The sequence below is a fragment of the Protopterus annectens genome, chromosome 3.part0 (assembly GCF_019279795.1).
Source record: "Protopterus annectens isolate FY-2018-M chromosome 3.part0, PAN1.0, whole genome shotgun sequence".
In the NCBI taxonomy this organism is placed as follows: Eukaryota; Metazoa; Chordata; order Ceratodontiformes; family Protopteridae; genus Protopterus; species Protopterus annectens.
In genome coordinates this window covers 1,647,912,696-1,647,940,662 of record NC_056731.1, presented here as the reverse complement: position 1 = coordinate 1,647,940,662, position 27,967 = coordinate 1,647,912,696, and the positions used below count along the sequence as shown (strand labels likewise).

At 41.4% G+C, this 27,967-nt stretch overlaps 1 protein-coding gene across 3 annotated transcripts in view; it reads right to left on the bottom strand.

The window, feature by feature from the left end:
- RIMS2 (regulating synaptic membrane exocytosis 2) overlaps positions 1-27,967 on the bottom strand; it is a 6,281,053-nt gene that overhangs the window by 3,910,468 nt on the left and 2,342,618 nt on the right. For 2 of the 3 annotated variants that reach the window (XM_044065683.1, XM_044065685.1), the window contains exons 7-9: positions 14,210-14,256; positions 13,996-14,108; positions 11,615-11,662 (exon numbers count right to left, since the gene is read on the bottom strand). In XM_044065683.1, the coding sequence (XP_043921618.1) occupies positions 11,615-11,662; positions 13,996-14,108; positions 14,210-14,256 (208 nt within the window). The remainder of the gene's footprint in view (positions 1-11,614; positions 11,663-13,995; positions 14,109-14,209; positions 14,257-27,967) is intronic. The other variant, XM_044065684.1, reaches the window with a different exon arrangement.

Below are 27,967 nucleotides of genomic sequence, written 5' to 3'. Positions count from 1 at the left end.
AAGGCTGTTCAAGAGTTTGATTCCTTACTATATGTAAAATGTTCTTGCGTGACTTTTGGCCACTGTGGTCTTACTTGAGTCCATGCCAATGTACTGAAAAGCAATACAGTAAAAGGTATGATAGTGAATTGTACAGTGTTGAAATGTCAAAATGCTGAAATCTTAAAAATATTGAAATACCTACTCCCTTACATATGTAAAGACCTGGACTTGCCCCCCCACACACACACACCCAAAAGGACCCATGTTACCGCTCGTGTCTTACATTTAGCTAACCAGCGAGAGATACTGTTTGCTGACTCATTGTTTTAGTGTAATACACATATGTAGTACATGCATGCATGCTATTAATAAATATTTTGAGTTCAACATTTTGGCATTTCAGGATTTTGCATTTGGTATTATGACTTTCAGTATAACACTGTTCAGTAAGTTGTTGTGTGCCCTAATTACTTATAAAGGGTGTGGGAACATTTGGTTTAATCAGTATTTGAAGTAAAGTGCTAGTTTCATGCACATATTTATAGACAGTGATGTTTGGAGAAACGAGGCTTCCATAAAAGGATTACTGACACACACAGTCGTCAGTTCTTCTTGCCACTGTGAAACCTTTAGCCACTCAGTTGTTTTCTTTGAGTGGGCTAATTTTTACTCATATGTTTCTTCATATTGGTCATTCATCTAACAAACTGAGTATCTCTGTTCATCATTTATTCTAAAGAGGAATTTCATCCATACTTGCCATCCCCTTGTAAATCAATCATGACTGTAGAATTTTTCTTTGTACAAATTTGCTTATTTTGCTGCCTTAACCATTATCATTTTTTTAACAGCACAGTGCTTAGCTGATAAGCACTATATTAAGGATGAAGTTGAAGTTGTAGTCGACAAACTGCCACTAAAGATTTTCATTTTCACTTTTTAGTAGGTACTGAGCCATAGTACAACAGTAATACTTGTGAGCTTTGTTTAAAGTTCAGTAAAGTTTCTAGGGACTTGGTAGGTTAAAGGTACTCTTTTTCCCCTCAACTGAAAAGAAAACACAAATTACAGAATCTTTCTAAAAATAAAGAATATTTTAGTACATCTGTAGACTATTCCTTTGGAAAAAAAATTTGAAACAGAGACTAAGTCTGAAAAGTTTATAATATATAAGACAACCTCAAACTCTGAGAAATGCGTAGTAGCACTTTCGTTGTCTCCCAAAACTGGGATGCAAAAAAATGTCTTCAGCAGAGGCCACATACTCTGTCATACTCCAAATAAATATAAAATTAACTTAAAAAAATCCAGAAACTTCTGACACAGTGAAAGAAATCAGAATTCAACATCTCTCAACATGTAAACATAAAGTAGTATGAAAGGCCTTGGAAAAGGAAGAATATCTGGCTAAAAATCTGGACATCTAATTTGCATAACATTTAAATATCAAACAGCACATAACTTTTCACTCTTCCAGTAGGAATATGGGACACTACACTCAGATAACACTAGACTTCAGTAAATCCTATTGCAATATTCTACTACAAAAGGTAATTTAATTTTGATTCAGAAAAAGATGAGAGCCCTCTTTCTTTAAATTACTGTTGCCACTAGTATGTTCATCATGTAAAACGTTTTTCTGTGTACTTGGACAACTTTGAAAATCACATGTGATGAGGGGATTCAAAAAATTGTGTGAAGGGGTAAATCAAGCCTGAAAATAGGGACGGGCATACCTTCAAAAATAAGGACATCCTGTGCAGGGATAAATCAGGCTTGAAAATAGAAACTCTCCTCCAAAATAGGGACAGTTGAGAGGTCATTACAGTACCATAAAAAATGTCAAAAAAAGGATATTTGGGTTAGACTTTTTTTCTTTTAAAATAATATTTTGGGCCCCACACTTGCTGTCCATTTAGTCTATCACAATGACTCTGCCTTTTCATTCCCTGCATGGCTAGAGCTGATTGTTGTGCAGCCATTACACAAGCAGCCATCTGAGGATTATTTGATTTTTGCCCTACAATTCCCCTGCATATGCCAGCAAGGATCAAAAGTTACAGGAGTGCCATAGGGTAGTGGGATGACTGTCACCCACTTCTGTGAATGACTCTCAGTACTGTAGCTAGGGCAGGGCAAAGGAGTAATTGCCCTGGGCGGAAAGTGCTAGAGGGTGTGACTGGCTATTTGTCATCCTGATCACTTCTTAGTGCATACCAGCTTTTAAAAGCCTGTACTGCATTTGCTGTCAAACCTGTGCACTGTAGTGCTCCGTGTATGGTCTAAACTGTAGTAATCTGTAGAAAACAGCTTGCTACAGTTTCAAAGTAACAAAAATAATGTTTAGTAACTGTTTACATAATCTTTAATGTCTGCAAATGAAAATATGTCAATATGGTTTGCTTTTATTTATATAAATGAATGATTGCCTATGTCATAAGTAGTAATTCAATAAAGATGTATGCTCTTCATATAGATCACAGCTGCAATTGCCTTAGCTATATGGGTTATACCCTGCCTAGGATTTAACAGCCTCCCAGTTTCCAAAGCTTCAGTCACCTTCCAGATGCCCAAACTACCAAGCAGCTTGGGTTGAGCTCACTAAAAGACAACTTTGGGTGAGAAACCCTTCACAGCTTTACTGCCACCAAAGAGTACAGTCCTCTGAGGCTTTTGAGGATCAACTGTTGGCTTGTGCTTTCCTTACATGGGCAGATACATTCCCTTTGGGGAAAAATCCATTTTCTTATTTTTTACTGATGTTTTATTACTTGCCTCTTCAGGAAAGTTATTTTAAGGCTAGGAGTGTTGTCTTTTAACTCACTGTCTTGAGACTGTAACATACTTTTAAATGGGGCACTCTTAATTTCTGTCAGTTTAAAAGTAGTGTTATCCAAGTGATACATTTTTTTCTGTGAAGAAATTATGTTTATTTTAAGTTTGTGGGGCTGCCATAGTGCTTGAAAGTTTTTTCACTGCGTTTTTCTGAAAAAAAAAAAACTTTTATGGACTGGTAGTTTTACTGGCATTGTTGCATGGTTTTCCCCAGGATAGAAGTACCATTTTCGACTTGACCATGGCACACATTGTCACTCCCATGGTCTGTCCTTCTTCCTGTCACTAAAAGAAAAAGTTAAGCAAACAGCCTTTGCCACCACAACAGGCAAGCCATTTACCTCAGCCACAGGTTGGTGACTCTGCTATGGCAATTTGTTTTATCTCAGACCACTCATTTTTCACCTCGCATCCATCTGCACCTGCAGCCACTACTGACCATGGGTTAGCCACATCCTCTGTGGCTGCTGGGGTCTCCTCAGTTGGCAAGGGCGAACCACTCTTGTCGATCGTGGAAGGAAGAACAGGGAAGGTTTCCCTGTTGTGTCAGAATACTGTGCCCCATCCCTGCGGAAGCAGCAGCTGCCATTAGTAACATGTATGGCCCATTTTTCATGTCAAAAAGAAACAAAAAAACAAGCATGCATCTACTCCGCCTCAAATTTCTTTGAATAGAAGTAGTTTACTGGGACTGGCTCACGATTTGATTCAGGCTGTTGATCCTTCTTGTAGAGTATTTTCCTGTAAAAGAACGAGGGATGCCAGTTTTCCTGAAGAGATTCAAGATTCTGAATATGAACAGGAAGATGCAGAGATGGATTCAGGGTTTTGTCATCACATTTCTAATTCAGAATCAGAGGAGGCCTCTCTTTTTGATTCTCCCTGTGGGCGTTTCTCTTTCTCTGAGACTACTGCTAGAATATTCCAGTGTTTTCAGTGGGATAGCAGTGAGGTTGCTCAGTCCCTCAAAAAATATTATGAGTTGTTAGAGAAGGGTTTTCCAGAACCAACAACCATTCCTCATGTCTTGTCTGCTTTAGAGGATATGTGTCTTACTGCCTGCAATTTCCCTGATAGTCATACAGCTGTCCCTAAAAAGGTTGGCAGGCTGTATAAAGTTCTTCATTCTTTTAAATTTGTATATACTATTTCCAAACCTGACCCAGCATCTATAGCCTTAGTTGACTCCTCTGCTGCTAAGCACCTAGTTAATTCCAATCCTACTCTTTCTAATAAGGATGGGAAAATTATTAATAAGTATGGAAAAAAATGTATACACCTACAACTTTGAATTTCAGAATCTTTAATTCTCAGGCTCATATGTTAAAAGTTTATTTTGACATGTTGTGAAAGTGTAAGGAATATGGCCTGCAATGTATGATTCTGTTGATACTTCTTCCGAGGCTATGGCTACTGTTACCGTTTTAAGGAGGTTTGCTTGGCTGCATTCTCAGAATCTTCCAAATAATGATAAAAATGAGATTTTAAATTCTCCCTTGGATAGCAATTTAGTATTTGGCCCCTTGTTGTAGAGGTGATCAAAAAGTGTGATGAAAGGCACAAGCTGAACCAGGGACTCCCAAAAGATTTTTCAGCCCTCCGTTTCCAAACTGTTCAAGAGATTTTCTTTCTACTAATCCAATTTCAGCAAAAAACAAAATAAACAGTCTCAGCAGAATTCAGGTAAACAGATGTTTAAGACAAAGTGGCAAGGAGGTTCCAAAAGAAATGTCAAACCTCCCAAAACCAAGGACACTACAAAAAGTCTGAATGACTATTCAAGAGACCTTGTGACCCCTCTTCTACCGTGGTGGTCTTTCTCTTCAAAAAGTCTGAATCTCAGTTTTTCTCTTTTGCAATAGGCTGTCTCAAATAGGTTCTGAAAATCATTAATCAGGGTTACAGATGGCAGTGGGAGGAAATGCCTCCTTTCCATGGGGTCATTCCTCATCTTGCAGAGCAGACTGTTTTGTTTCCTCCTGTTCTTTATCACATGCTGTCCCAAGGAGTGATATCACCAGTTCCTCCTTCCCAGGAGAGGAACTGGTTTTATTCAAGGATGTTCCTAGTCCCAAAACAGAAAACACCTGAAGACCAGTTCTGGAGCTTTCTTTCCTAAACCTGTTTGTGATAGTGCCTAAATTCAAAATTATGTCACTTTACAACCTCTTGCATTTTCTTCCTTGTTCAAGTTTCCTGGTAACATTAGACTTAAAAGATGCTTATCATCACATTCCTATTTCCAGACTTCAGGTGTTTGTTAAGGTTTTGTGTGTCTGGATAACATTCAGTTCTCTGCCTTACCCTTTGGGCTATCCACTGCACCAAGACTGCTCACAAACCGTTTAGCTCCAGTTATAGCTCAGTGTAGGCTACAGGGTATCCACATTTTTCTGTATTTAGATGATTTGCTTATATTTGCAGTCTTTTTTAAAATGTCAGTAATCTCACTCTTTGGTGAGAGATCTCTTGCACAAGCTGGAATTCGAAGAGAACATCCAAAAGTCTTTCTTGACTTCCTGACACAGGATTGTGTTCTGGGATGGAACTAGACACCTCAGTTCAAAGAGCTTTTCTTCCACAGGAAAAAAATAGATACTTATTTAGATCTATTAATAAGTTTTTCCAGTCAGACTTCAGCCGTTGCGAGGGAATATCTCAGGATCTTGGGTCTCATTACATCTATGATTCTCATGATACCCCTGGCAAGACTCCAAATGAGAAATATACAGTGGTATCTGACATTTCTTTCGTCCCAGCATTAACACCCTTTATCTTTTCATATCTCAGTACTGGAGTTTCTCAGAACAGAAATCACTTGCTGGAGACTACAGATATCCCTAAATCAAGGTATCCACTTCTCTCTCCCTACTCCAAAGCAGTCGCCACAGACACTTCAGAATTTGCTTGGGGAGCAGTTTCAGGAGACAGAAAAAAGCAGGGGGGGGACACCAAGGACAGATGCAAGCACATAAATATCATGTAGATAGTTGCCCCAATCCAAGCACTCTATTCTCTGAACCATCTTTGGCCCCAGGATCTCTTCAAGTGGTTACAGACAATACAACAGTGATGCAGTGATGTGTTACATCAACAAACACGAGAGAACCAGGTTGAACCCCCTTTGCAGACTAGCCATGTCACCCTTAGATACAGTACAGCACAATACCAGTCTACAGGCATCCTACATTCCCATCAGAGCAAAAATGTGTGGCAGAGAAATTGAGCAGAAGCAGGGCAGACCCTCACGAATGGAAACTAGATCCAGATATCTTCCAAGATTTGATCCATCTGTGAGGAGTTTCTCAAGAAGATCTCTTTGCCTCCTCTCTGAACAATCAACTGAAAAAATTCTGTTCCAGGACGCCATGCAAGAAAGCCTGGAAAACAGATGCCTTTTCTTTTCTCTGGACAGGAATGTTCCTGTATGCCTTTCCAGTAATACCCAGGATACTTCTGAAGATTCAGAAGGAATCCCCTAAGATCACGGTGGTGACTACATTCTGGCCCAGGCAACCACAGTTCTCCCTTTGTTTGGAGATGGTCAGGGGCAATTACCATAAGCTTTCTCTCAGAATGGATCTAGTTACACAAGAACTTGGGGTGTCTGATGCACCTTGACATCAATCATCTTTGACTGCCTGGATAACAGGATCTTAATTCCTTTTAGGTTTTCTGAGGACATGCAGCCGGTACTATTGGAGGAAAGAAAGCCTGCTACTATAAAATCATATATTAGCAAATGGAAAAAATGTTCTAGTTGGTGCCAACAACATAACCGTCAGCCATTCAATGCTAGTTGTTCTCTGATTTTACAATATTTGTGTGAGTTACTATCCTATGGCATTTCTTATTCCTCTGTCTAGGTTCATTTATCATCCATCTCAGCATGTCTGTCCATGGCCCCTCCTCTTTCAAGACAGTTGCACATCAAAATGTTCTTGAAAGGGGGTTTGCATAAGAGGCCTACAAATAAACCAGTGTCCCCGCTCCCTGGGATCTTAATTTTGTGTTAGAGAAACTAACACTTGCTCCATTTGAACCAAATAATCTATCTGACATGAGGTTCTTAATGTGGAAAACAGTTTTTTTATTGATTGCTCTGACCCCTGCAAGAAGGGTATTTGAGTTGCAAGATCTGATGGTGAGTTAACCTTACCTCATTTTCTACAGAGAATGAAAAGAGTTTCTCTGAGAACTAATCCTTCTTTTATGCCTAAAGTGGTATCTGAGTTTATTTTAAGTCAAACTATCCATCTCCCTGTTTTGTTTCCTGAACCTAAAAATAAGGGAAAAGGATACTCCATACCTTGGATGTCCACAGACAACTCAGGTGCTATCTTGACAGAACTGAATTGTTCAGATCATTGGATCAATTGTTCATTTCATGTAAAGGTAAGAAGAAGGGATGACCAGTGTCAAAACAGACTAATTTCATGGCAGGGTCAAGGCCCCCACTCTACAAGGACCTTGTCTTCTTCTATGGCTTTTTGGAAAGGGTTGGATTCTAAAAGTATTCTAGATGTTACTTGGTCCCCTGTACAAGCTTTTACAAAGCACTACAAGCTGGATTCCTTCTTAAGGTCAATATCATGCTTTGCTAAGACCATTCTCCAGGGACACCTGGACCCTTCTCCATCCACCTCCCAAACATAGTTAGCTTTGGGAATCTATCCATACAGCTAAGGCTACTGCAGCAGTGATCAATATGAAGAACACAGTATAGTTGTGTAAGATGAACTTACCATAACATTAGTTGTTCAAATGACCACTGCTGCAGTATCTGCTCCCTCCCTCCACCCCCCTTGTTTTTTGGTGTGTTTTTTATGCCAGGGTGTGGACTTTTATTTTTCGTTATTTCCAGCCTTGTCCTTTCAGGGCTCAGCCTCCCTCTCTCTGCTGGCAGGAAAGCTCTGAAGGGCTTCAAGCACAAACCTATCTTTTAGTCTGCTCAGCTTGAGCTGCTAGTCAGTTTGGGCATGTGGAAAGTACTCTGAAGCTTTGTAAGCTGGCTGAAAGTTAAATCCTTGGCAGAATATAGCCCATATAGCTAAGACTACTACAGCAGTGATCATTCGAACATCTACTGTTAATTTAAGTTCAGCTTACATAACTGTACTTTCTTGTTTAAAAAAAGAATTAGGGACAGTACCATAATTAATCGGGGGGGGGGGGACAAAGGTCCAATATCAAGGACAGTTTTTAAGAACTACCTGAATTCATTTAAAAGTTAATAGAACAATAGGATTTGCTTCAATGTGCATTTTCTGATCGATAAGAAATATAAAGCCATTAGGTTTGGCATTACTGGCAGACTATAATCTACAGTGATTTATCAGCAAATGAAATATTTAAAGAGGACAGGGCAAACATAAGAGTCAAAATCAGACACAGTTGAGAAACCTGGTTCCAGTTTATGACAGAAGTAGTTTCTGTTGTTTCCATGTACCATTCAGTTCAGCTAGTAGTATTTATAGATTCATAGGTAAGTACTAGGCTAACTGCTCTTGCAAACAATTTTAAGCCTACCCAATTTCCCTTCAAAGGTGGGAATCAAACCCTGTACCTTGTGTCTGTGAGATCAGCACCTTACTCATTATGCCAACCCCCATACAGTGATATTTACTGAGCGTGTATACCGTATACTACTTATAATGCAGTTAGCATTTGTAAACTGTACCATAAGCACCATTATATTTGTATATATAGTTCACATTTTATTTATCAATGTACAAACAATGTGAAGGTTTTTAGCTGTAAAGAACTGAAGACCCCATGCACTAATGTTGCTTATAAGGAAACATCACCCCTCAGAACATCAGTGCCTACAGTTTAACAAGACCAGTGTGGTCTTTGTAAGAGAACAAGGCATCTATGGAAGATGGCCAAAACTAATGCAGATTGCTGGTAAGTAAGCCCTAGTATTATTATTATTTACTGTTACATTTACCTCTTCACAACGCTGTGTGGTTATCTCGAGTACCTCACACACCTATATAGTAACTAAAATTTTAATTACTGAATTAGGATAATACAGATTGCCTCAGATTTGGTCACTTAGGAGATCTGAATGATTTTGACCTAGCACTTAAGGTGATGATTAAAACTCAGACGTTAATCAACTGCTTTCTGTAGTTAAATGTTCATGGTTAGATTCCTTCCATCTCAATTTGCCTACTTTGCAACTCTTTAAGTCACTTAACCAGGCAGTGCTTGCGCCCAGTGAGCTTTACTAGTAAATAAATATATAAATAAAATAAACTGATGCTTTTACTGGAATTGCGATTTTCCATTGCTCAGTTTTTGTATAAGATTTTCCTCAAAGATCTGCCTTCAAGCAGAGTATAGGCATGAACTTAGAAAATCTACACAGTTGTCATATTGTCATTCCCACTTAATGGTATAGATCATGTGATGGCACTGAGGTACCCAAAACTATAGTTCATATGCCCCCAATAAAAGGCTTGTCATGTGACATTATTGTAGTACACAGTTCTTTGGATGAGTACTGTTTTTTTTATTGCAGTGCATTGATTCCCTGGTCACATCACACAGGCTGCCTTTTGGTTACAGTGCTGCTTTTAAACAAGGCTGTATGCAACACTTTACAACCTTGGCTCGTAGTGCAGTATTGTGGCAAGCCTCTGTATCACATCACTGAAGCAAGTCTCACAGAGGCCTACCCACACCACCACTAATATTCAGCACCCCGCTGTACCACATCTTAACAGCCAGTCCCACAGGCTTATTCACACAAATGCCAATATCCAACACCAATAGTTGCTCATGCCACAACATGGTCTACTCATATGCGCAATATCCATTCTTTGCACTCAGCCAGCACTAAAACAAAGTACTGTCATACCAGTCAGACAAGCAGCTGCCGTAATAAACTGCTCAAATTACATTCTGGTGTTTAAAACAATACAAAATGGACTATTAAAAATAGCATACTCTTTATTTTTCCATAGTCAGAGTGACACTTAAACAATCCAAGCTGGACTAGCACAAACATTGTAGTTTCACATTCTACCACGATCACAGGAACAGTCACTATAAAAAAAATTAAATTTACATTTAAGACACTAAGAGAATCTAAGCTGGGCCATTCCAGTGTACCACAGCCAGAGTAAGAAAGCTATGAAAAAATGCTGAAACAAGCACAGCATCACTGGTAAGTACCCTAACCTAAATGTTAGGCTCTACTACCACCAAGACCATCTCCAAAGTAAGATCAGTTTGCTTCCTACTTATGGAGTACCCACAAGGAAATGAGGGACAAAAACATGTATGCTGGGTGTTGCAGAGCCCCTGTAAATGCTTAGTAACAGTTAACATAATTATGCTGCTGAAATTATTTTATTGCTGCTAATACACTTTTGCTCCTTGTGATTAAGTGCACATGCTTCAATTTAGTTAAAACTCTTACACACTAGGATACAGTGCTTAGTTCTTGCCTTCAGTCTCAATTGCTGGAGATGAAATGCGAAAATTGTGCTGTGCTCAGGGTTGTGGAAACCAGGCAGCTCCTTACCTGCATGTTATTGTGAATGTTACCTTCACCAGTTTCTTGGTACTAACAATTTGTTTTTTTCCTTCATTTGTTAATCTCCATCTTATAGCCTTATCGATGCCATAATAGGAGTGATCCCAGCCAAATGACATGATCAGCTAATAGCACCATTGATGAAGTCCATCAACTCCATCCACACTTCCAAGCAGAACAAACATACCAACACTCTGCCCTCACTTTCAATTATCAATGTGCAATAAGGTAAATATGATCTATCAAGCATTAACGTAAAACCATTTTCTAGTAACATATGGCCAATAGTTTCATTAAATGAGGCCTTTTCAAATTCACACATCCACATCAGTCTTTGACAAAGCAGGTGACACTTCTGTCATAAAGGAATTGCTAACATGCTAAGCAAGCATTCTTTAAAAAAATATCACTATATTTTGGACTTGGCTTAATTTCACTATAGAGCATCCATCTGCATTTTTTCAATGAATCCCAGCAGCTGCATCTTTAAAAATGTCTTACATCAAGTTTATTTACAGTAATAAAATTATTTTCTATAAAACTGGGGCTTGTTAACAATCATTTTAGCTTTTGGTTGTTAAAGTGGAACTGTATGGAATGGGCGTGAACTTTTCCTTTTCACCCAGTAAGAGTTGCCTGGGTAATACGATAGTTTTTTTTTTTTTTTTTTAATAAAAGCTTATGAGTAAATAGAAAACATCAGTATAATCATTTTCAGTTACATTAATGTAATAAGCAAACTTTGCACAAATTAATAAGACATACTTGGTCTACAAATTCTGTTTGTACTACACATATGTTTACTGTTCAACATTTTATTCAGTAAGCAACTATGCTTTACAAAATGCAAAAAAAAAATGCTCTAAGAAATGGCAATGGCTCATTTAAAGAGACAGCAAAGTGTATAAGATATATATATATATATATATATATATATATATATATACAGAATGATCATTTCAGGTTATTTAATTTGCAGTGTGTACACAAAATCATGCTTCTTCGCTGGTATTTGTACATTTGTATTATGTTAAAACAGAATGAGAAGCAAAAACACTGTCTCTTTAAATATCATGGCAGCCCATGCAGGTATGTTCAAGCTACTTGCAAAATGATTCAAACTGAAGATGACAGAAAGCACTGCACTACAGATTGGGGAAAAACAGCAATGCTGCTGCTGCTTTTCAGCTACGCATTTCCAAAATTCAAAGAAAACATTTGAAATTTCTGTCAGGCAAACAAGGCCTTTACCTGAACCCTAGGAACAAAAGGCGCTGATCTTCTACTAAGGCTTTGGCTCTGGTAAGCAAAATTAAACAAACAAACAAAAAAAAAAAAATAAAACAAACTAAAAAGACACCAAACAATGAAACATAAAGAAGGCTCCAGAAACAGAAATTTGTAAATATAACAAAGTAACATTGTACATCGAAACACGTAATACTTGTACAATGCAAGAGCTTGCCTGCAGAAGTCCCCCATGCACATTCAAGCCTAAAAATGTTCTGTTTAATGAAAGCAATGCATATGTTAAACAGCTTTTTCAAATACTTAAACTGATTTTTGTTAGCAGGATATACTTCATAGTACAAATTAATAACATTCCCAGTACGGAATATTATAATAAGTTCAGCCTGTGAATTTACAACTAAAATGAAAGGTAACCTGCTTTCATATTAAAACATTTTGGGCTCATTCTTTTTTGTTTTCATAACACACTTCTCATTCTTTGTTTTTCACTCGCAGGCAAGTAAGAGGAAAACTGCCATCATTGCTGCTTTAATACTAATTTCTGGTGTGTACATTCTGTTAATTCAGACTACATTAATATCCAAACAAAGACTATTATAACAGCTTGATAAACCATTGCAGGTCTGGTGGTGAGAACAGATGTACAATGTTTCTTTTATCCATTCAAAGTAATTTATTTTGAGGTGCTATGATGGCCTTTACTGAGAAATATGCAGATAACCATGGCCCTCATTTACAATAAAATGCATTAACAAAGATGGCACAGTCAGCTAAACAACATTTTTTGACTGTACAGTACTTTACTTAATATCAAACTGGTACTACAGATCTTTAATCTGAACTCTCTTCCACAAAGCAAGAGCACCTTAGTTTACTAGTTTGCCATTTAGTATGAGATTATAATTATATGTGGCTACTAGTATTCATTTTACTAGAGATTAACATATTTACTGCAAACTATAACAAAAGTCTAAAAAAGTCAGTCAAGATAACATTATTTAGTGCAACATACGGAAATTAAAAAGTTAAGGAAACATGACTGTATTTAAAAATGTACAAAGATATCCCCCCAAAAAATATGATAAAAGTAACCATCTATCTGGGCTATACTCATAAAAGAAGATACTTTGGAAAGAAAAAAAATCTCATATTGCCATTATAGGCTATAACAACATTATACCCTTCTGAAATAACTGCAGATGACAGAAAGCACTGCACTACAAACAGGAAAACAGCAATACTGCTGCTAATCTTTTTTTTTTTTGCTACACATTTCTAAAATTCAGAGAAAACTTTTGCAATTTCTTTCAGGTAAACAAGGTCTTTGCCTGAACCCCAGGAACAAAATCTGCTGATCTTCTACTAAGACTTTGGCCGAGAAATCAATCAAAGCCAAGATAAAAAAAATGAAATTACTATGTTAAAAAATAGACTGAGGTGTGACAATGCTTAAAATTTGAATTACTATGTTGGCACCAGACCTGTGGCACAGTGGGCTAAAAACATTACTACAACACTGACAACTTGAGCTCCATTACCTCTACAGCTGTTACATAACATGGGCAGGGGAAGATAGGAGTTGAGCAGCTGATACCAGATCACCCTTTTTCTAAGGGGGTAGGGAGGCAGTTTGACTTGCTGCAATGGAAATACCTGCAAGAATGAATCTGGTGAGCTCATGCTGCACAGTAGCAAGCTGCTTAGACAGGAGGTTGGCATGTGTAGTAGCATATATGCACATCTTGCACTGCAGTAAACAGTGGAACTCACAAGCCACTAATGAAAGGGAGATAACACCAGCAGATTGGTCTGCTCCCTCTGCCTCTAAGGAGATGCCACTAATGAAAGGGAGTTAGGACCAGCAGATTGGTCTGCTCCCTGTGCCTCTAAGGAGATGCCACTAATGAAAGGGAGTTAGGACCAGCATATTGGCCTGCTTCCAGTGCCTCTAAGGAGATGAGCAAATTAGACTGTTGCCTCAAAAACAAAACAAGTGGGTTGCAGGGTTCGCACCCTACTACTAATGGTCATGTCTCTCATCCCATAGTTGGAATAAATTGTCAGCTAGTAAAGGCAGGATAAACAATGGACAAATCATATGGACAAGGAGGAGGGGAAAAATTAAAACTACTATTTTAAAATAATTATCTACAATCTGTGGAACAACTCAAAAATTACACTGTGAGAGTTAGAAAAAGTAATTCCCTGTAACCCAGCTATCCTTGCATCATCACTGGTAACATCAAAACATGGCCATATAATGTGTGAAAGAAAGAATGGATGAAAGAAATAAAGACATTACGCATGCTGCAACTCTCAGTGTTTATTTAGATGGTGTGCCCACACACTATTTATTTCAATTAGATTAAATTTGTACGTACTGATAGCTGTCCTGAAAGGAACTGAGGGACGTCCCGTAACACTCCAGGACTCATTGGGGAGGTAACTGCAATAGAAGGCCGTTCCATTTTCTGTGATTCAAATGAGCTAGAACCTGTTTAAAGAGAGAAACATTGTTTAAAGCAGCATTAAATAACAGGGTACTTAAATGTCTTAAAACATTTTATTGTAAAAAAAAAAAAAAAAAATACTTACTAGACTCTAACTGTGTGTGTGTGCTGTCGGGTATTCTGGGAATATCCCTAATTTAAACAAAAACAAAACTAATTAATAAATCATGGCCCAATTAATAATCAGGCTTATTCACTGCTGAGGTAAAAATATGAGGAAAAGACACAGATAAATCAATCAAAGCCAAGAAAAAAAACGGAAACATAAGGAAACATCTAAATTATTTTAACTCAGCTGTAAATGTGAACAGTTGTATAATGAACACTTTAAAGTAGAAGAACCTTACTAAGGATGGAGTTAAGGAATTCCGTTAATTACAGTGCATGAGGCATTTTTTTCATCACATTAGGGAATATTTTCCACAAGTATACATGTAACTTTAAATCAAACCTAAAGGCTTCATTAATGAACTACATTTTAAGCTCATAATATTTTGTCAATATCATTCTAAGTGTACTACTGATAAAGAGCTGCAGTGTGTGTGTGTGTGTGTGTCTACGTGCATGCATGCTGCAGCATAGAATGGTGGATATGTGTGTACTTCTTTTATTTACAACCCCATGCTGACAGGAAAGTATTTCCCTTCACTTTGAAATGTAGTGAAGTAATGCTCATCAGTCTACTTTTTTTTTTTCTTTGTAATTAAGTGGTTCATTCCTTCATTATGCAAGCAAACAATAATAGGTTCATAGGTTCATACTAGGCTATCTGCCCTAGGGCATTTATAAGCCTAGTCAGAGTGTGTTTGGCTTTCGCCACTCATTTTAAATTAATTTTGCTATGCCCTTTTTCGAGGTTAGTATACTGTGCCTATGTCTAACAGGGACACAGAAGTGATACCCGGGGTAAACCTACGATCTCCCATCCACTCATCAAGATTCCTCTTGAAGAGAGTCAATGAGGGACTCTGCCTAACCTGGACTGGGATTTTATTCCAGAGTGAAGGGAGCCTCCGGGTTATGAATCTGTCCCTCCAGCATGTCCTATTTATTTCAGTGCTGAGGTTCAAGTCTCTCGTGCGCGTAGCTCAATGGGATTTGGATTTTCTGAGGTGCAGCATGTCCATTAATTCCGGGTTGGACATGGCTTTATACGTCAGGCACAGATCGCCTATGAGCAGGCAGTATGCCACTGAGTAGAGCTGGAGTTTCTTTAACCGGGCAGCATATGGCATCTGTTTGAGCCCTTTGATCCTCTTGGTGAGGTACTTTTGGGGTCTTTCCAGTTGCTGCAGGTATCTGGTAAGGTACATCCCAAAAGGGGCATTGTACTCAATTATGGGCCTGATGAGGGATGAGTAAAGAGGCACGATGACCTCCCCTGATCTAGATGTGAATCCCTTCATGATTAGGTGGGCTATATAAAATGTTTTTCTAACCACTTTGGCCACGTGGTTGTCAAATGAGAGATTGCTATCAACTTGGGTCCCCAGGTCCCTAATAACTTCTTCTGTACTTAATGGATTACCACCTATGTGGTAATTTGTGGGCACTTTGTTTTTGCCAAAGGGGATGCATTTTTAAATATATTTTCTGGAACAGCTGTTTGTTTGGGCTTACTGCTGATGGAAATAGATGCAGCGGATACATTATAAAATGTTGTCTGCAGCAGTGTGTTCACTTCTCTTAACGTCTCATTCAGGCACTTTAAGCATTTGTCCCTTTCAGCCTGTTTGTATGCTGGATCCTACTGCTGTTTGTTAAGAGAAAAAGATAAGAGTGTGATGGGCGATATCTTTACATGGGAAATAGATAAAGCATTACTGCTAGTAGACTAGGAATAACAAGAACAAGACAAAAAAAACTGGAAAGAAAAAGTTACTCTTACATTATATGCTTACATCATAAATGAAATTCACTAGAATGCCTTCCTCCCCTCTTTCTCTGTAAGATTTTGGACTCTAGCCACAGGCTACTTTCCATCTTTTCTTCCCTTATACATTCTGGTGACATTCACCCCAACCCAGGGTCCCAAACGTTTAGTTATGTACTTACCATAACTTTAGATGTATGGGATCCATCTCGCCTACATTCTCTACAGATGGGTTCGGAGCCGATCCTCGCCTCCGACTCGGCCGCTATACAATAGAACGCAGTCTCTTATTGGCTGAGTTACCTCATATCCCAGGATGCACCACAACTGCTTCCCCAGATCTTGTTTGTCCGCACACATGCACACACACATAAACTGTTGTTATAACAATGCCAGGTGTTTCAAGAGAGGAAACAGTTGAATTCGGATCGTCCGGTCTCTTCTGGCCTACAAGGCAGGGGGAAGGAGGGTGGGTTATTAGGAATGTAGGCGAGATGGATCCCATACATCTAAAGTTATGGTAAGTACATAACTAAAAGATGTAATGTGATCCTATCTCACCTACATTCTCTACAGATGGGACAGCGTCCCTAGCACCTAATTCCTGGGTGGCTCACTGGAAAACGGTCCGGAGAACCGTGGAACTGAAGGAAGCTCGACCCCTAGATGCCACATCCAATTTGTAGTGAGAAATAAAGGTGTGTAGAGAAGACCACGTAGCAGCCGCACAGATGCCATTAATAGAGAGCTTGGAATGAAAGGCTGCCGAAGTGGCCATGGCCCTGGTAGAATGAGCTTTTACTGGAACTGTAAGCTCCTTATTTGAAATGTGATAAATATGACTGATACAGTCTCTGATCCACTTGGCAATAGTGACTTTCGTGATGGCTTTGCCCAATTTACTGTCCAAAAAGGACACAAACAGTTGATCTGATTTTCGTGCTTGGTGTGTCCTATCCAAATAGAAACGTAATTGTCTGTGCACGTCTAAGCTGTGAAAGGTATACTCAGCTCTGTTTGAATACTTAGGGGAAAAAAAACGGTAATTCCAGTGATTGTTGCAAACAAAAGTTAGAACAGACCTTTGGTATAAAGGATGGGTTTGGTCTAAGAGATACTCTATCCTTGTGAAATACCAGGTATGGTGGTTTGACAGATAAGGCTTGAAGCTCTGAAACTCGCATGGCTGACGTAATAGCAACTAGAAGGGCAGACTTCCAAGACAGAAATTTTAAGTCACAGGTTGCTGCCGGCTCAAAGGGAGGTGCGGTCAAAGCACCTAACACTATGTTAAGGTCCCACGGTGGTGCGGGATGAGATATAGGGGGCCGTAGAAGCCAAGCTCCTTTAATAAAAGCTTTGCACAACTTGTTGCTCATTAAAGGTGGTTCTAAGCTCTCGTGAAAATTGGAAATAGCCGCCAATTGAACTTTGATGGTAGACACCGAACAACCCTGGTTGAACAGGGAAGTAAAAAACTTCAGGACCTCTGACACCGAGGCTGTCATAGGGTCTAATCCTCGGAGTTGGGCCCAAATAGCAAACCTCTTCCATTTACTGCTATACATCTTTTTAGTAGAAGTCTTGTGGGCCGAGGACAAAATATGCATGACTTCAGGGTCGAAAGAATGGCTCCTAACTATGGTCGGAAGAGGAGTAGCCAAGCTGCTAGCTTCAATGAATGGAGGGACAGATGGAGCTGTCCTGACTGATGCGTCAAGAGGTCCGGAACTTGGTCCAGGAACCAGGGACCCTCCAATGCATATTTGTGAAGAAAGGGGAACCAGACTTGACGAGGCCAGTATGGGGCGATTAGAATCATTTTGCTTTCCAAGCGAATCGCCTTCTGAATCACCTTGGGGAGAAGAGAAACCAGTGGGAAGGCGTATAGGGTGCCGGGGGGCCAAGCTTGGACCAGAGCATCCTTGGAGATGTCCCCCGGAATTGGGGTGAGAGAGAAGAACTGCTGGCATTTTGCGTTGAGGGGAGTTGCGAAAAGGTCGCAACATGGAGTTCCCCATCTCGTGAAAATCTGTGTTACCACTCTGTCATTCAAGGACCATTCGTGAGGGGAGAGAATAGTCCTGCTCAGTCTGTCGGCTATCACATTGGATCTCCCCGGAATATGTGTTGCCGCTAGAAAATGTTTGGTAGCAATCGCCCAATCCCATACTTTCATGGCCTCTCTGCAAAGGGGGTAAGACCTGGTCCCTCCTTGCTTGTTCAAGTACCAGACTACCTACATGTTGTCGGACTGAATGGCAATCGTACCCTGGGGGAGGTGATCGTGCAATGCTTGCAACGTTAAAAGCACCGCCCTCATTTCCAGGATATTGATGTGGAGGAGACTCTCGTCGGAGTGCCACGTGCCTTGGACCGACCTGCCCAGATAATGTCCCCCTCACCCTGTCTGGGAGGCGTCCGTAGTCAACGTGGCCGAGGGGGATGGGGGACGAAGGGACGTCCCTGATCTAGGTTGGAGGAAAGAAGCCACCAACGAAGATCCTGTTTGCACGTCTCTGTGATCAAAATGTGGTGACTGAGGGGAAGGTCTTGATAAGACCACTGGACTGAGAGGAGCCACTGGAGTAACCTCATATGCAACCTTGCCAAGGGGACGAGAAGAATGGTGGCTGACATGGAACCCAACAGCTGCAGAACCATTCTCACTGGAGCGCGACGTCTGAGGAGTAATGCCCGAACCTGAGACTGCAAAGTTGCTATCCTTTCCACAGGAAGATAGACTCGCATCTGCCTTGAGTCTATTTCTGCACCAATAAACAGAATACGCTGTGATGGCAGCAATACGGATTTTGTCCAATTGAAGGTGATTCCTAAGGAGTTGCCTAGGGAGATAGTGGCTGCTAGAGTTTTTATGAGTAGATGCCTGGAGGTGGCAGTTAGGAGCCAGTCGTCTAGGTATGGAAACACCTGGAATCCTAGACTTCTCAGGTGAGCAGTCACCACTGCCAAACATTTGGTGAACACCCTGGGGGCTGTGGTGAGACCAAAGGGCAGTGCACGGAACTGGAAATGACTGTCTCCTAGGCTGAAGCGCAAGTGTCTCCTTGACGCCTGATCTATCAGAATATGATATGGAGCACATCCAAACATCCTTCTTCAAAAGCGGGAGAATGGATTGCAAGGTGACCATCCAGAATTTGGACTTTTTCACTGATCGGTTTAACCTGCTGAGATCCAAAATGGGCCTCAAGTCCCCGGTCTTTTTTGGTACCAAAAAGAATCTTGAGTAAGTCCCTGATCCGGCCTGGTCTGCGGGGACAGGTTGGATGACTCCTTTTTGAAGCAGCTTCGAAATTTCGCTGGCTGCCAGATCCCGTTGACTGGGTGGCGGGTCCGGGATTCTTTGGGACGGTGGAGGGGGTTGAAAGAAGGGAATGGTGTAACCTCCGGCGATGATTCGGAGCAGCCATTGGTCCTGAGTGATACTTTCCCAGGCCTTTAGGTGCCTCAAAAAATTACCCCCGACTGGCTCCGGAGCTGCACAGTCGGGCACTCCTTCAGGGATGCTGGAAGGAGGAGGAGCCACGAAAGGACTCGCAGTCTCCAGTGTTGCGAGGGCCTCCGCCGCCTCTGGGACGGCGTCTCCCTGAAAAATTTCCCCTTCCTCTGCCTCTAGAAGGGGAATCGCTCTGCTCCGGCGAGTAAGGCTTTTGAGACTTACGGAACCACATTTTCCCTCCTCTTCGAGCCTTGGGATAAGGTCTGAAGGGAGTGGAAAACCGGGCCCCTACGGCAGTTAAAGTCTTACCCTCCTGTTCGCAGCGAGTCAAAGTGTCCTTTACCTTAGGTCCGAACAGAGAGGACCCATCGAAGGGGGCGTCGGCAAAGGAAGACTTAAAGGCCTCCACAAAGTGACACAGGCGTAGCCAGGCTTGTCTCCTTAGAGCAACACCTGTGCCAGCCGCTCTGCTCGCTCCTTCGGCTGCATACGAAATGAGCCTCATGGACGAGTTGGATAATGAGGACAGGGTAGCCAACTGGGAGTTAACCGTCTGGGCTAACTGCTCAGGTAAGTTACCGGAGAGGGTATCCGAAAGCTCCGTGACCAGATACCTCTGCAGTCTGGTGAAATGCGTCAAGTAGTTCAGAGACCTTAATGTAAAGGTTGCTGAAGTAAGGGTGCGCTTTCCGTACCGATCCATGCTCCTAGACTCCTTATTAGGAGGATGGATGGACGTTGAAGCCTCTGCCACATCTTGCTGGGTGGCAGATGCCACCACCAAGGCATCTACAGCAACACCTTTGGAAAGAAAGTCCTTATCAGGGGGTGCCGAAAGGAATTTATTGGGGCGAGCTGGCACCGGTTCAACAGAGTCCGGGTGTTCCCACGCCCTTCGAGAGATCAAATCCATAAGCTCATTGAAGGGTGGAGACACCCAGGAGGCGGAGGGCTGAGCCCCGAAGGCCTTGAGGAACACCGACTCGTCAGCAGAAGGGGGTTTGGACTGCCAGTCGCCTCGTTGCTTAAGGATCTCCAAGATGTCCGCAAAGGATACATCATCCGAGGACGACTTGGGGGACCCTTCCGCATCATTGAGGTCGGTATCCGAGGTGAGAGACTCATCAGGGGAGTCGACGTGCTTCCTCTTGCACTGTCTCTTCCTCAGAGGTTCCTCCGAAGACGTTTCGGAGGGACCTCCAGGAAGAAGGGAACCCGCAATGGGGGTAACCTCAGGCCCCAGGGCTCCGCTGCCGTGAGACAGGGGGATTGCAAAGGAGCCAGTCTCCGTGCCAAGGGAAGGTGGTGGTGAGATGGTAGAAGTGGCCAGAGAGGATTTGGCCAAGGCACTCCTCATGGCCTTGAAGGCGTGACCCCTAGAGTCCTGGGATGGTTCAACCCCCAAGGCCACAACAGCAGTCGGAACTCCCGCAGCCGACGCACCAAGAGGGAGGCTCGGAACTGAAAGGATCGGTCCCGAAGCATCCCCCCTGGGGTCGACAGAGGAGGTCCGCGTACCGAACCCCGACCCAAAGGGCGGGGTTGGAGTTAGGGTCGGAACCAACCCGACAACCTCCACCGGCTCCACCAACACCGACTCCAACGGCACCGAAGCTGTTGGAGGAGGAACCAAGATAGCAGGGTGGGAAACCGGCTCCGGAGCTGACTGGGCTGGAGCCGAGACCAACTTTTGAAAGACCGGAGACTGGAAAAGCCTTTGAAGCACCCTGTCTACATCCGAATCAGACATCCTCGACGACTGAGAAGACACCGACCGGGTCCGAGTCGACTTCTCCACCGGCTCCGAAAAACTGGGGGACCGGCTCCGTAAAGTTTCGAGAAGTATCGGCGCCGAGGGAGATTCCACTACCACTGCAATTTCCCTCGGAGCTGATGGGGACTTCGGCACCGAAGGGGAAGAGTCTGAGCGGGCAACCTTCATCGGCTCCGAAGGCAGTGGAGCCGATGGAGATGGCTCGCCTCGACCCGTGCTCGACTCCGAAGCCAGAGGAGTCGAGGCTGGAGACATCGAGGCAGACCGTTCCGCCCTCGGCTCTGAAGTCCGTGGAGCCGACGGAGAAGCCTGCTTTGACTTTTTTGCTGCCGGGTCCGACGGGCTGGTCGGAGCCGAAAATTTTTTCTTCCTCGAAGGAGAAGAAGAAGAAGATAGGGCTTCCTCAAAGGAGGGGGTAATAAGCCCTTTCAAAATCAACTTATTTTTCCTCTCTTGGAGCACGCGAGAGGAAAACGCGTGGCAAACGCTACAGGATTCCTGGAGGTGCTTCGGACCCAAGCAGTAAACACATAAAGAATGGTCGTCCGTGATGGACATTTTATAGCTACATTTGGAACATTTTTGAAACCTGACGGTCTATGTTCCTTCGACATGTTGAGTGAATCAACACACTAAACTTTTCCAGAGAAAAAAACAAGAAAGTACACAAAGCTATCAACAACAACCTAGACTCTAAGTAAACTCCTAGGAAAAGGCTAGGCCCCTCTGACTCGACGGGATCACTGCCCAAAAAAAGTACAAATTTACCTCAGAAAAATCTAAATCACAGTCACACAACAACAAGTAGCTGTTAAAACAGCTTTTGGGTTAATTTTTGCTCAAATTTTGACAGAAAATATGTCAGTAAGGAGGTACTTAGCTCAGCCAAGTCCGAAACCACGTCTTTGCTTCAGAAGCAGCAAACGAGATCTGGGGAAGCAGTTGTGGTGCATCCTGGGATATGAGGTAACTCAGCCAATAAGAGACTGCGTTCTATTGTATAGCGGCCGAGTCGGCGCCGGAACCCATCTGTAGAGAATGTAGGCGAGATAGGATCACATTACATCCCCACTTTCTCATCAACATTGCAACTCTCCTAAATTGGCTAAAGGTCTCCATTTAACTACTATAAACTTCCAAAGCATCTGCAACAAAACCTCCAAGCTCCATGCCTGGCTTACCCAGAATAGAACCCACATCCTAGCTGCCACTGAAACTTGGTTAAAACCCTCCATCCAAGACTCTGAATTTCTCCCTCCCAATTACAATGTTATTAGAGCAGACAGACACCATAAGAAAGGAGACAGTGTCGCACTAATCTTTACTAATACTCTCACTGTAGCCCCATATACTGATCCTACTCCACATTTTCAAAATGCTGATATCCTAATTTCATTTCTAGACATCAATAACTCAAACTTTGCATAATAGTCATTTATATTGCCCCAGGAAACATCATCCTAATTTTAGTAGATATACTATTCCTGGGTTTCCTCTACAATAAAAAAAATGAAACCATCATTTTAGGTGACACGAACATCAGCTGGACTTCTACTTCTTCCAATCAATCTCCCTCTAGCATAAATTTATTTCATTTTATACATAGCATACATTTATTTCATTTTACACAACTAATTAATACAATCACTAGATTTAGCTATAAATCTGATAAAGGCTCAATACTAGACTGGACGTTGGTCTCAGACCCATCCAAATACCATGTCTCAGGCACCATGGCAAACTCCTTCAGCGACCACCTCCAGCCTTCATCATACGAAACTGCTCTTACCTCTCAAAAACCCATAAATACAAGGTAATACAAAGACCTATCAAAATTCTGCCCTCATTACCTTCAATAGTATCCTAAGTAGCTACAATTGGAACTGTCTTAAAAATCTTCCTCTAGATGATGCCCTCCTTTACTTCAACAACTCCTTTCTACATATTCTGCACAGCTTAGCACCTACCAGATCTAGAAGAATTAAATCCAACCATGCCCTCTGGCTTTCTAAATCTACCAGAGAAATTATGAAAAGTAGGGATAAAGCTTGGAAATGCCGGTTCAATTCCAAAACTCCTTCCAACCTTATCCATTATAAACAGCTTCAAAACCAAGCTAAAAAACTTATCTGCAAAGACAAGCAACAATACTTCGGGAACTTACAAACAAATAAGAAAAATAATCCCAAACTTTTCTGGTCTTCTATTAATAATCTCTTACTCTGCAGTACAAAATGTAATCCATCTACATATCCTAACATGCCACCTGACCTTATTGCCTCTAAATTCAACTCCTACTTCATTGATACTGTAGCCAATCTTACCACCTCCTTCTCCTCAGCCCTACCAACCAACCATATCTCTATACATATCTCTATACATACCTCCTCTCCCTCACCATCACAAAATATCTCGAGCCCAAATATTCCTACTCCACAAAAATCTAAAGGTCACCCTGCACATCCAATCCAATATTAATAAAACCCATAAAAAAATAGGGCTTCTGTATAGACATAAGTTTATCTCCTTTCCAACTAAACAAGCCTTAGCCCTTTCCTATCTTCTACCCTCTTTAACCTATGGTGCACCCCTGTTAATTAATCTGCAGTACTCCCTGAAATTCAAACTAGAATCCTGCTACAATAAGATTGCCAAAATTGCCACAGGTAGCCACCACTCCTCCCATCACTGTATTGTTTTAAAAAACTACAATGACTTGAGTTCCCACACTACCTATTACTCATGCAGCTAGCCACCTCATATAACCACAAAACTGCCCCGCCCTTAGTTCTCTACTTGCCCCTTACGCCCTTCCTAGACCACTACGATCAGATCACCAACACTTACTCCAAATGCATGAACCAAACCTACCTGCAGGTAAACTATTATACTCTTGGATCATTACAGATTATGGAATAACCTCCCTTCCTCTATATGCAGTGAACAACATCCATCTAACTTCAAAACCGGCTTATACAATCATCTCCTCTGTAACTGGATTTGTAACTGCATAAACACACCTCCTACAACTCATGAAGCCATCACTTGATCTTTTCTTCATTTCAGTCTCAGCCTTGCTCCAATGCAATTGGAGCCTCTCTAATTACCTTGGATTGCTCCTACACTCTAGCCTCTCTAACCACTCAATTTCTTACTCTATCTTCACTAAAGAAAGTCTAACAAATTAAATTTCTCAGCATTCTTATTGACTGAGAATGTTTAAACTGATTCCTCTTGAAACTATTTATTAATTCCTTTTCTATCTACTTCATATCTGAACTTCCATTTGAAACTCTGTAATTCTACTGAACTCAACTGTATCTTATTTTTAACTCAATTGATTGTAACAAAGAATCTGTGGTGCCTGACTTCATGAATATGACCTTAATTGTACCTTATTTTTTAACTCAACTGCTTGTGAAAAAGAATCTGCACTGCCTGACTACATGAATATATAGTAGAACTTGCTCTATAGTTGTTCCTATGGATATTCTGGATTTTTTTTTTTTTTTTGCTTTTTTGTTGTGATACACTATAATATTGTATTTAAATTATTTGTCTTGGAGCTTTTCTCCCTGGGCCTCCACTGAAAATGGGCTCACTCTGGCCCAGTGGTCTTTCCCAGTAAACAAATGTCATTAAATAAAAAATAAACAAATATACATTCAGTAACTAGGTCAGTTTCCAATATGAGGCATTTGGAGCAACATAAGGAAACATTCCTGTCTAGAAGTAAGTAGGAGGGAGCATAAACAGAGAAAAAAATCCCTCATTAGTCTCAACAGATAAATCAGGGAACTTAGTCAAGTCTTCAAAGCCTAAATATGAGACTAAAATAATTTCTTAAGCAAAGGACAACTGCAGGTGGAGCAAGACATAGCACCATCACAGGTACTGTCTAGGCAAAAGTTGCATCCGTAGGCATATCACAGCATTTGACACCACCACCCTCCCCACAGACTGGGAACATACATCAGCTGCCATGAATATGTGATGTAAGCAGACAGGCCTGAAAGTGCCAAAGTGTATTCCCCAAACATCCCTTCAAAGAAAAAATACAGTAATAAAATCCTTTCCACGGCAAAGGGAAACATCCACACACAAAGTACACACACACCCAAAAAGTTACAACCAATACAGTATGTACTTATAATACTTTGGGGTCTGTGCTTCCCTAATCTCAATTTCCCAGAGATAGACCATTGTAACAATCCCTGCATTGCCCCCTGGCCTGAATATGTCAATGGGTGAGAAGAATTCCTTGACCAGATCACACCAGGCATCAGCTTCATAGAATGAACCTTTACAGGGGGTATCCAGTAACCTCTTCCCACAGTAGTAGTGAAGGTACAGCATTTTTTGTTGTCCCAGACCATGAAGGTGTTCTCCTTTGGGCTCCAGCTGAAATGGTCACTGCAGTGTGAAAAGTTTTAAAATGTTGACTCATGCTTATAAAGCCCAGACCACTACCAGGTTTGATTGGTGTCATGCATGACTAATGAGAAGGCAAGGGGATGATGCGCAGCTGGTATTCTTGTAGGGAGGGGAGATCATGGTTGGCCAGTTCTGGTGCTCCAGTGTCATCAGGTGGAGACTGTACATAGGACCAAAAGCAGTGGCCAGTTGGGAGGGGCATTCTCTGTGACTACCACAAGGAGGTGATGGTAGCTCTTGTCTTTGCATACAAAAGACTGTAGCATGTATGTGTAGGTATGGCAGGAGCATAGACAATCTATACGGTGATCTAGGTAAGTACATCACCACCAGGGGGCAGGGGATTAGGGAAACATACAAACTACTCCCATGGCTGAGATGCCGAAAAGCACACAAACCACCTCCACTTTGTGTATGACAGCAGTTTCCATACAAGATCCCACCCCCCTGGCAGATATGAAAGGACAAGGAATCTCCAATACATGGGAATCAGGGCTGGTATGCCAGGTTAGGAGGAAAAATATATATGAAATAAAATAATATGTTGGCAGGTTGCTGTGAGACAAGATGATGGCTTGTAAATCACTCTCATTGTGACTCTGAATTTTACTTAGTGCTCCTACTAGGTGAAAAAAGGTGCAATGTGCATACAAGCACAGCTCTTATGAACTGAGTACACAGCCATGGGATGTATGGGGTTGGTGTAGGTGTGAAATTGCACTTTGGGTAGATGATGCACATCAGCAACATAAACAGAGTCATAGTCAGTCATGGTACCTCTTTCTCATTTGCATAACTACTAAGTCAGACATATAATGGGTCAGACAGTGACTTTGCAGCCGTTCTGTACACTAAACTGCACATCACTTGATTACGGACTTCTGAATGACTGGAGATAAAACTGGAGTATTCAGAATACAGACAACTTTAAGGAGGCATGCACAGTATTCTGACATTGTGTGGTAAGGTATATTTTCACTCTACCAATGTGAGCCTGTCATCAGAGCATCCTATCATATGGATACATACCTGTATGTATAGAGTATAAGTGTATGTGTTACTTGGTCATAGATTACTCCAGTAACAAGGCTGTCCAAGGAAATATTCAAACTGTGTCTGTACATGCCTGACCTTTACAGAAACTGTTTCTATTCCGCACTTTACAATTGTAGTAGGAATACTACTAGCCATCAAACATGTTGGCATCAGCCACCAGCAACTTCCTTAAATACTACAGCATTGCTATGGGTCTGTTATGTGTTGTACCTGTTGCACCATAAAACACATGAAAACATAACAGACCCACAGCAACTTCCTTAAATACTACGGCATTGCTATGGGTCTGTTATGTTTTCATGTGTTTCGTGGTGCAACAGGTACAACACTTGCAGATGTTACTGCACCAGTTCCCACCTCGACCTTGTCATCATATCACTCATTCACCGGTTTGGCCACACCAATACTATGCTATTGTACCACCTCCAATTGTACAAGTAAGTCTATGCTGCATCACTGGTCCCTGTGGTATGAAATCCAGCATATATCCATTGGGTTCACAGATGGCAGCATGTCTGGTGGACAGCAGAAGCAGGAAATGTTTCAATTAAATAAAATGAAGTCTATGTGCTGCCAATGTCCATCTCCCTGTGAAGTCAAAACAGTGCTACCATTATTGCACTGGGTGCCATATCTGTCCAGGGCTAGGGTGCATACCTGCACAGTCTGTTTGGGGGAGGCATCACAGGGTTCTCAGCTACCTCCTGCACCACAGCATGTATACCAGCTGGTTACCCCTTATTACTGGCAGTGATGGCATCCAACCACAAATGGCCAGGATACCTCAACATCAAACTCTTGCAGGGTCCCAGTCCTATAGTCATATACTATCCCTGAGGGTTATCCTAATCCCCAGCTGAACACTGCCATAGTGGCCTCAAATTCAGGTCATGCAGTAGCACCTACACCTCATCACAGGAGATTACATCACCCAGAGGTTAATGTCTCTACCTTCTGCCAGATGCATTCACTCCAAATATGGGATTGACTGAAATAAGTCACTTTATCCCTTGCCACCCATGTACATAAAATAATCAAACATTATAGTGACAAACTCCAAATCTCCTAAAATCACCAACCTTCTTGCTCACAAATTGTCAAACTTTTGTGCTACATCTGAAATATTTACTCCTGTATATATACATGTATATATATATATCTATATCTATATATATATATATATATATATATATATATATATATATATATATGGTTTACTATTACAATTTTGAAACGAACTCCA